This window comes from Stegastes partitus, unplaced genomic scaffold, assembly GCF_000690725.1.
Source record: "Stegastes partitus isolate 25-593 unplaced genomic scaffold, Stegastes_partitus-1.0.2 Scaffold877, whole genome shotgun sequence".
In the NCBI taxonomy this organism is placed as follows: domain Eukaryota; kingdom Metazoa; phylum Chordata; class Actinopteri; family Pomacentridae; genus Stegastes; species Stegastes partitus.
The window spans coordinates 175,471-186,348 of record NW_007578608.1 but is presented as its reverse complement, the minus strand read 5'-3'; the positions used below and the strand labels follow the sequence as shown (position 1 = coordinate 186,348).

Below are 10,878 nucleotides of genomic sequence, written 5' to 3'. Positions count from 1 at the left end.
CAGCACCAGAATTCAGGACTCTCTGTCTCCGTCTTCTGTATCTATTCAATAAGTTCATGTTGCTTTGGTTTTGTAGTCGCTCTGAGCACCAGGTGGCTGTTTAGTCTGTTCTTTTTTTAGTACATGAAATCTCTGTTTTCTTTGCCTGTATTTCGACCCCATTCTTTCTTTTTTCTTCATGCTTTCTTCTCTCTGTTTTATCTGTTTTGTTTTGTGCAGCTCTTGGCGTTCTGCTCGTTCTGCACCTCGGTGAGTATCGGCTTTGACAGAATCTTCTTCAAACACAAACACCAGCAAAGTTTCAGAATGAATGCAAAGTCTTTGCTGCTCTCTCTCCATCTTCTCTCAGCTTCCTCCAGTAAGCTGGTGTGCCACATGACCAACTGGGCCCAGTACAGACCCAGCATTGCCAAATTCACCCCACAAAACATCGACCCCTTCCTGTGCACCCACGTCATCTACGCTGTGGCCACCATCAACAGCTTCAACCAACTCACCACCGTCGAGTGGAATGATGAGCAGCACTACGGCGCACTCAGCAACCTCAAGAATGCGTGAGTTTACCGTAACAGTCAGCCAGTCTGGACTCCAATGCTGCTTACTACCAGTATTCTATTTTTTTCAGTATATTTACTGCTAGTTAATAGTAGTCTACATCCATTTTCAAATCAGGTTCATATTCAGCATTTCATCCAGGGTTGTGCTTTTAAAATAATATTTAGAACTAGAACAAGAACTCTTTGTATCCATTCCAGTACTTTAAAATTCACATTAATTTATGATTACTTCACAAATGTCTTATTTATTTTGCTTCTAAAAGCACAAGGAAGGCAGAAATAACATATTTCCTAATTTTATCAGATTATCAGAAGTCCACGATGCTGCTGGGCAGTAACAAAAACTCAGACTGGACAGTGTTGGTCCATATCTAAGTCCAGTGAGCGACTGTCACCATATCAGCTATGTCTTAGAATCTGTAAAGGCCCAATTACAACCCAGTAAAATCCAATATATTGATATATTTGTAGCAACACAACACAGCAGCAGACAAACATGAGGTATTCATTTGTAATGAGATTACTTTGGGAGGACAGTCTGAAACATAAAGTATGACTGACATTACAAACTCCAGTCTCATAGTTCCACATTTGTGTTTAGCTGCATTCTATAACTGCAATCTTCTACTAGGTGTTCAGCAGGTCCAGTAAAGAGATTATTATATCCATCTAAATGTGAAGATATAACATGTACTTACAGTCAATGAAAAAGTTTTTCAGGCTCTAACCTTCAGGCATGTTTTCAGGTAAAGAACAGAATCAAGCCAAACAATGGCAGCAGTAGTAGAAGTTCATTTAGATATTTTTATATGAAAATGAATTAAATTAATAAATGAAAATAATATATTAAAAAAAGAAATGGGCTCATGTAGTTACAGGAAAGGTGGATAGCAGTGTTATTTTCAGTGACAACTTTATTTTTTAACATAAAGGAACATTCATAAACTGCATGAGAGGCATCAGGAGGCGGCTGCATACACACTATACACCAGTACCAGGATTTACATCCAGACTCCCATCGGTTGCTTAGGCAACATGAGCCTTATGGTGAAAGTCGGTGGTGATTTTTGAGAACCGTAAAAGTTTCATTATGTTATTAAGTACAGGAGGATGAGTCTTATTATGTTATGTGCAGAATAAACAATGAAGTACAGGATGTAATATATGCAGTGTAAAAGCATTAAATATGGCCAGACTTAGACATCATGTGGAGCTAAGAGTTGTCCTAAAAACAAACAAGTGTCTATTTTTTCAGAAATGTCCCCAACAGCGAAGAACCTGAACTTTGTTTCTGGGTCTTAGAACCAAAACAAAATCCATAACTGTTTAACTGTAAGAACCAGCGAAGAATAATTTTACATTTTCTAGCTAGCCAGTGAAGTTATAAAATACAGAGTTACATCATCAGCATATGTTTGGTTGTAAAGTTTGTGTTATCTCTCTCTGTTTCTAGCAATCCTGCACTGCAGACTCTGCTGTCTGTTGGAGGCACAATCAATGGAATGAGCCCGTAAATCCACTTTTACACTAGTTATCACAATTTTTTTTCCACATTTAACTCAGGAGGTGAAAAATCTTCCTCTACCACTGCTTTGCCAGAACAGAGGTCATAGTTATGTGTTTTTTCTGTCCCACCAGATTTATTGCCATGGTCTCCAAAGCTGAGAGTCGTACAACCTTTGTCAGGTCCGCCATCAGCTTCCTGCGCACTCATAACTTTGATGGGCTGAACCTGGCTTGGGAATATCCTGGACAAAATGGCAGCCCAGCAGAGGACAGGGAGAGGTTCACTCTGCTGGTTGCGGTAAGAGTGGTCCTTATTTTCTAAAATGATTTAATGCAGCAGTGTTTTTCCAATAAGTCTATTCCAAAAGAAGTATTTTTGGAACCAGACTAAAAAAAAAATTACTGCTAGTTGTTGAACTCCTGCGTAACAAATGCATTACAAGCTTTTGTTTGTGGGAAAAAATTCCCATTCCCAGTCAAATGATACTGTACTTGCAGCTTTCATTCCATTAATCTCAGTGTCTACATTGTGGCTCCACAGGGAATACATGTGCGCTTGATTGTAGACCTCGCAAAAGTATTACATAAAAACATGGTACTCAATAGCCAATCAGTAATAATGAATGACTAGACCTACTGCAGTGAGATGCCTCATTGTACCCGGTCCTGGTCAAAACCCACTCAGTGATGTAGCTGGAAGCAGACAGAAGGCTGAATCTAAAATAATAATAATAACTAGAGAGCACAGACCTCCACCAAGCTGCTCATTTCCACCATATTGTGATTTCCAGCCAATGTTAAAGTCCTGCATTCATTTTATCTACACTATTAGATTCATGGATAATCAAAACAAACATTTAGCATTTGAATTAACATTGACATGATTAATAACAAGCTGACTGAGTGATGAACGGTCGTTCTGTACTCTCACATATTTTGTACAGGTTATTTCTGCAGTTACATACTGGCTTTTAAGCTGCTAGCTAACGCGATGCTAGGTTGGCATAACGACAGCAATGTTATTGCTAACATAAACAGACAGCGAGTAACTTAAGCTAGGTTAGCACAACTTCAGCAATGCAATGTAAATGAAAAGCATGACCAACGACCAATGGAGCATGCGTCACTTGTCACAACACATGGCAAACAGAGTTAAAGTCAAACAGGAGACATGTAGAGTCATTGTTAATGTCACAACATGGTTATGAGCTTATGTGTCAGTAGCTCCGCTCAGCCCACTCCTGTAATGCTGCCTGGCTGTATTTTACTCCTGTGCTACTGAGAAGACAGCGGTGAGGACTGAAGGACTGAATGGAGTCAGAGCTCCATCTAGTGGACAAACGGTGCAACGACAGCATTCTACGCCACTGTGACACATAATAGCATTTTCTGTTTTATGAGAAAATAACCAGATGGTACCATCTCCAAAATTTAATCATCTGTTCATTGTGCCATTATCAACGTTTCAACAAAATTTCATGAAAATGCGGTGGCAACTTTTCAAGTTATCCTGCTAACAAACAAACAAACAGACAGATAAACGCTGGCTAAAGCATAACCTCCTTGGCAGAAGTAATAACAATAATAATAATAATAATAATAATAATAATAATACTTAAATAGTACCTTTCAAGGGAGGCAAAAATGCAATAAATAAATAAAAATAATTGAGAAAAGGGCAAATAGAGCCAGTGGAGGTTGTGTAGGATGGGGCTGGTGCTATCATGGGTGTGGGAGTGGGTGAGCAGGCGAGTAGCAGAATTCTTGATGTACTGAAGTTTGTTGAATCTGAGGTGTGTTTATCTGCCTGCAGGAGCTAGCCAAGGCCTTTGAGGATGATGCCAAAGAAAACAGGAGGACTCGGTTGCTGCTGTCGGCCAATGTTGCTGGATTGCGTGAAACCATTAACCAAGGATATGAAGTCGACAAAATTTCAGCGTAAGTTTCAAAAAAAATTTTTAAAAATACATAAATAAAAAGGTTGTATATATGTTGTTCCTTGCTATAGAAAGAGTTCTGTTGTTATTCTGAACAGAAAAACTTTACGCTCAACAGCTACCTTGACTTCATGAATGTCATGACCTACGACTACCATGGATCCTGGGAGAAAGTTACTGGACACAACAGCCCACTGTACCAGAGTCCCCTGGACGCTGGCTCAATCGCTCATCACAACATAGTAAGAACCAAACTAACACATCTTAACCACACAAGCACTGGAATGCTTTCATTATTACCGTACAATTGAAAGAAAAAAAGAAGAAGGAAATGGACAAATACTGTGTTTTTCACACTAATGCAAAAAGAAAGAAAAAAAAACTTGAAACAACAAGTACTGCAATAATAGTCCATTTTAGACTAACTGAACAAAAGCTATTAGAATTTTTCAGCCTTTAAAACTTTGTCCCATGTAAACTTTAAAACTGAATTTACGAACTTGTCACCCCTAGGGGGCAGAAAGAGTCTTAAGACCTTCTACAAATACCATAATATTCTATTGGATGTCTGCGTATGTGCACCTGCAGCAAACAGTTGTCTACTTGTCTACTCAAAAAACTCAGCAGTATAGCTTCCTTCTGGAGATGTATTTCACATTCACTTTAGTTGATTTGAACACTGGTTTAGAAAAGTATTGGTCTCTTTAGCTATTAGACCTTTAAACCCAACAGTGAGCTGACTGCTGTGGAGTTAGCTGCTCATTCACACTTGGATTGACAGTATTGGTAGACCTTGGCAGATCTTATTCATTGTTAATATCAGAAATGCTAAATGCCATACAACTTATCTCCTCGTTCTTTTCTCAGAACTCTTCTATCTCCCACTGGATCTCTTTGGGAGCTTCAGCTGAGAAGCTGCTGCTGGGTTTCTCAACATATGGACGAACCTTCCGTCTTACCAGTGGTGCTAATGGCCTGGGAGCACCAGCCAATGGCCCTGCAGATGAGGGACCCTACACTCGCACTGCTGGTTTCTGGTCTTACTATGAGGTAGAGCATGATCATTTAAAGCTCAGCTTAGCTTGTGTTGAAAGAAAGTAATTCCCCTGATGTTACAGTGTGAACGCTCCCTGATCACTGGATCCATTCGGACAAAAGTCTGTTATCAAAGAAACGCTAAATTCAGAACAGAAGATGTATTGTGGTTACTGCTGCTTTTGCCATCTAACATGAAAATTATCTGTGGTCACTGACATTTATTCATAAAGGACATGTATCTCTGAACAAGTATATGGATTAGAAATATAAAAATAAGGGTGGAATTAGTAAAGATAGTAAAGATAATTTACAGTGTCCCCACCTCAGTCCCCATGTTGTTGTCTGATCTGTTTCTGTGTTTCTGTATTACCAGGTCTGTGACTTCATCAACGCTGCTCATGTTGGATGGATTACTGAACAGAAGGTTCCATATGCCACCTATGGCAGCTCCTGGGTGGGCTATGATGACAGGTCCAGCTATTCTTACAAGGTGACCAAGAGCTGTATTTTTACCTGCTTCAAACAAGAGAAGTTTTCCTTTTTCACCATTCGGTCTACTCCATAGGGTTGTAGCTATTTTAATAGATTAATCATGTTTTTTTTTTTTTACCTGTGTGGTCATCCTGTAGGTCCAATGGATGACTGCCAACAAGTTGGGAGGTGCTCATGTGTGGACAATGGACATGGATGACTTTACCGGAACCTTCTGCTCAGCTGGAGCTTATCCTCTCATCAACCACCTCAGGATGTCAATGGGTAAATACTGCAGTTCAGCCAACCCCAGCACTTTTTGTATTAGCGTTTTTATTTGGTCGGCCCACTGAAAGTGGTCACAGACATGTGAAAACATTCCATAGTGGATTTCAGTATGTGATATGTGTTCATAGAAATATGTATTTTAGTTTTGGTGCACTTTGTTGTCACATGCCAGAGAAAGTTAGTTTAGGCCCTATTTATTCTGTGAATAATTTTTATTTCTCCATGTCTGATAACACAGGCTTCGCTCCAAAGCCCACCACCACACCAGCCCCTACCACCACCAGGGACCCACTCGCTGACTTCTGCCGGGGACGCCCCGATGGTTTGTACGAGAACACAGCTGACAAGACCACTTACTTCCAGTGCTTCCAGGGAAACACCTACCTGCACTACTGCCAGCCCGGACTCATCTACTGGGACTCCTGCAAGTGCTGCAACTGGCCCTGAACCACAGAAACATGAACACCAAAACTACAGCGAGTCCATGAATGTATAAGGCAGTGAATAACGTCTCAGATCAGTCTTTTCACAGCTTGCACTGATTAACCTGTCTTACAACAATAACAGGAAATAAATCAGCTCTGTCTGCTACTGCACTGCTCGGTTAACCACAGAAAAAATAAACACTTTGTATCTATAGTCCAGATTTTTTTCTATCTTTCTTGGGTGGAAAGTTTCTTGACATGTTGGTTATATTTTGAACATGTAACTGCTTTAACCCTTTGGTGCACAACATGGGTCCAAAAGGACCCAACAGAGTTTTTATGTATTATATCTTTTCAATAAATTAATTTCATCATGCAGTATTTCGTCCATCATTTACTATTTCAAGTATTCAGTAAATATTCTGGGTTTTTTGGTTTAGCGCAGACAGCCAGATTTATTTTTCCTTTCTTACTTTATGAGCTAACATAGCTTTTGTATATTTACATCAAGTTTACATGCATGGGTCAGAAATGACCCACATGAATTTACTCTGGTATTTGGTGCGAACCTTGGAAATTTTTACATGTTTGTAATTAGGAAAGTTTTTACTGCGAACACCTATTCACCTGCCACACATTTCACAGATCAGCACACCTCCCTTTGCACATCTGATATTTCTAAGTCTTGTTTTATAATTATTCTAATCTTACCTAAGGAGATATTTAATGACTTGTGAAAGGTAGTTGATTAAGTTACCTTGTCAGTAAGCACAATACTTGTCAGAAAGGGATATATTTTCAATACTGTTAGCTTGCTAGCTGTTGACATCTTCTATTGTTGTTAGCTAAGCTATCTTAGGGAGGTCACCAGAATGAAACTCAAACTAGTGTGACAGTTGACAGGCCCTGTCACCCGAAATGCTTCCCATTAACAATGCACCCTGGCTGCTGCACTATCTGGTCTGGCTCTTTGAAGACGTGGTTAGTGCAAATGATTCATACCTGGGAGGCTGGGATTTGAAACTCGCCCAGGGCTGCCACACCAGAAACATATATTGATGTGCATTTTAAAATATTTGTGCTTTGGATACTCATATTTAGAGATTTTGCAGATTTACTGCTTAAATGGTTGTAGAGATGCTGCATGAGGGACCAGATGATGAAGATGAGGAGGCAATTGGTTTTGATTCTGAGTCTGAACTCTCTGGTGATGATGTCGACCCAGTCTATGCCTCAGGGTCAAGCTGGAGTTGTGGGGTGGGTGTGTCTTGGAATCCTGCTCTCCTGAATAAAGAAGATTCATCTGATGAGTCCTCTGAAGAGGAAACTCAGACCCAGTCAAATAGATTGGGTAAAAATAGGTCTTACTGGAATGACTCAGGGCAGAACAAGAAGTCATAACATTCTGAGCAGCTGCCCAGGACCTACACCTGGATCAGCAGATGATTCACCAAAAGATGCCTGGGATATGTTCATCAGTGACAACATCACTGAGGAGGTAAAGTTCAAGTCAAGGCTTCACTGGGATGTAAGAATTAAGGTGGCAGTTTGTGGTCTACTGTTTGATCAGTTGAGTTTTATTTTATTTGGCTACATTTGCAGTTTGGTTCAATAGCTGTGCTATCTGTTATCAGAGGAATGGGCATGTGTGACAAAATGACAAATAAACATGTTTCAAATATTAAATGTATTACTGTTTGGCCCAAAACACTGCTAAAGTGGTTATTTGAAGCAAATTATTATTGTAGTATGACGTCATTTAATTCAAAATCACACTTGGATAAACGGGTCATTTTGGACTCGTGTGAAGGTTCTGTCAAAGGCTGGATCCAAAAATGCAACTCTGAGTTAGTGAGTGAAAACAAGAGGAATTTATTGTGAACAACAGCAGGGAGCCAAGGCACACCGGGGAGCTTGTGAAGGTAGCCAATGGGGCGAGGGAAATCCTGGGAAGTTTCCTGGGGGAGCTGGGAGGCGAGACAACACAGGCTGGCTCTGCAGGCTGAGCTGGGCGGGGAAGGCGGCAAGACGTTGGAGAGGTTCTGGCAATCGAAGACGAGAAACAAACATGAGACAAAGCAAGGTTTAAGCAAAGCACAAAGTTCACTGAGCACTGCTGGCTTGTTACCACGCGGGGGAGCTCAATCCACTGGTGCTGGAGCCCAGGTGGAGGCCGGCTTTATCCAGCGCTGATTGTGAATCCGCATCAGGTACGGAGGAGTGTGAGTGAATGCTTTCTCAATCAGGAACGCTCCGCCCAGCCTGAAAAGCAGGCAGCACAGCAACCACAAAAACAAAACACAAAAAACACCGTTCTACAGGCACAGAAACTCAGATATCCACACCATGTTGTGCATTAGAAGGGGGGTGTATTATTCCTTATTTAGACTAAATAATGTAAGTTATGTCGGTTCTTTATCCCAATCACTATCAAATTACAGCTTTGGTGGCCTCCCCCTTAGGTAGGGGCAACTGGGCAAGATGGCTGCTGACTGGTGAGAATTGCCTAACAGCTTTGGTTACGTGCCAAACAACTGGCTTCATGGTTAGCGTGCAAACATGAGAGAACTATCAGTCTTTTCTTCAACAATGTAAGCAATTTTCGTCCAAAGGCAACGTCATGGAGAAGAGGTCACCATGATCCGCTGTTCTGGTAACTACGGATGCCAGATGACTAGTTTCTCAGAATATGTGTGTGTGTGTGTGTGTGTGTGTGTGTGTGTGTGTCTGTGGCATTGTCGGCAGGATCCTGTTTTCCTAATCTCTCTATTTTTCACTCCAACAGCATCCTTTGGGGGGAAAAAAAAAAAAAAAACTCTTCAAGAGCTGCAAAATTGACTGAAAATGACTCACATTCCAAACATACATAGCTAAATTTACAGCCAACTTTATTCAATTCAATTTTATTTGTATAGTGTATGTCATCACATAGTGCTTAACATGGTAAGGTATAGACCTTACAAACTTAAATAGAGAACCCAACAATCCAAAGTAGCCTTTGGACTCCCTCTGAGCAAGCGGTTGGCAATGGTGGGAAAGAACCAAATCCAACCCCTCCTCCCTTGGGGGGGTTGGAAACCTGCAACAGAACCAGGCTCAGGGAAGGCGGCCATCTGCCTCGACCGGTTGGGTAAGAGTGTCGATGAGGCGGTGGGGATAGCAAAATAGCAGATGGACAACAAGCAATAGAACAGAACAATAAATATGAATCTGAATATTTTGGGGTCAGTGAGGTCAGCGGCTGCAGGTCAGAGACGTGAAGCTCCGGATCCAGAGACGTCCAGAGAGAGAACAAGCACAGGACCTCTGGGGAAACACAGAGTTAGTGATATGTAGTCGTGGTGTATGAATGTATGTATGTTAATGACCTGAGTGCAATACTTCAGGTGATAAAGTTCCTGGTCTGACAAAAAACCATAGACTGTATAAAAGATGGACGTAGCTACCGTGACGTCACCCGTTGGTTTCTGCACTGAGAAAATGAAGCCAGGGTTTTGCTACTTCCTGGTTGACATCTTGGATTTTTTGGAGCCAGTGACGCAAAAATCGTCGGAGGGGGGCGGAGCCATAGCAGCGATTGGTTAGATGGATTGAGAGGCGGGCCCTCTCTGCCCGCCCACATTTACCGCCTTCTGTTCGCTTCGTCTGCATCGTCGCTGTTGACTGTCAATCAAACCAGCCACGGCCCTTGCCCCGCAAAATGTTGACGTCATAAGGCAGAAGTGATGGGTTTTTATCATTGTATTGTTTTGCAGTGTTTATGCATGCTTTTATATTTATTTATGCATGATTTTACCTATTTTAACTTTTTGTGCCTCATGTTTTATTCTGTTTTTATTGTGCTTTACATTTGATGTTTTTATGTGCGTGCATGTAATACTGTGTTGACACACTTCTAGCCTTAATTGGACTTAATGAGGAGTAATCTGCACGTGTGGTCGAGCTGATGGACAGCATAACCAGCCACTAAGGGGAAGGAGAGGAGGACTCACGGCCAATCCGTGGCTGGGAGGAGGGCGCAACGGCAGAAACACAGGAAGGAAAGGCCCCACAGCAGAGGAAGAGGAGGTCAGCGCGTGGCAGCAGAGTCACACCTGTTCTGCAGTGTGGCAGCGACGGAAGTGAGAGAACCAGCCGAGACCAACGAGGGGTTTCCCCAGACGGTGCGACCGGGTTCTAAAGACTATCCACCAACGCCTGTTTCCTCTGGCCTGGGTCGCCAGTTTCGCTAGCGACCCGGGAAAACCGTGAGTAGTTTTTATCGATTCATTGGCGGCCTGTATGTGTCCTGAGGTGCTAGCTAAACCGCGCTCGTAATTGTGGACCGATACTCGCCAGTTGCCGTTTTTGTGTTCATAGAGGGCTGGGCCGGAGCCAAACACGTGGACTGTGGTGTGGCGCCAGGACTCCGCAGGAGCTGGGTGGACTGCATGAAAGAAGAAAGATTGTTACAGACTGGTAGGGCCTTGGCTGACTGTGGGTTGGGTGAAGGAAATATTCATTGTTTTATTAAATGCTTTTATTGTGATCCTTTGTCCCGGTGGTTATTTTAAAACTCTGCTCTGCTTGATTTTAAGAACCTGTTTGAGTCCTAGGCTCTCTCCTAGGTGATGTTGTCGTTTTTAGTTCTTTTAAAATATTATCAGTTTACAATAT

At 41.8% G+C, this 10,878-nt stretch overlaps 1 protein-coding gene across 1 annotated transcript; it reads left to right on the top strand.

The window, feature by feature from the left end:
* The first annotated feature begins 357 nt into the window (after positions 1 to 357).
* LOC103365809 (acidic mammalian chitinase-like) lies at positions 358 to 6,244 on the top strand. The gene is made up of 8 exons (XM_008293356.1): positions 358 to 554; positions 2,196 to 2,361; positions 3,877 to 4,001; positions 4,119 to 4,242; positions 4,868 to 5,050; positions 5,412 to 5,528; positions 5,668 to 5,794; positions 6,036 to 6,244. The coding sequence occupies exons 1-8, from the start codon at positions 376 to 378 to the stop codon at positions 6,242 to 6,244; spliced, it is 1,230 nt and encodes a 409-aa protein (XP_008291578.1). The 5' UTR covers positions 358 to 375.
* Positions 6,245 to 10,878: the final 4,634 nt, after the last annotated feature.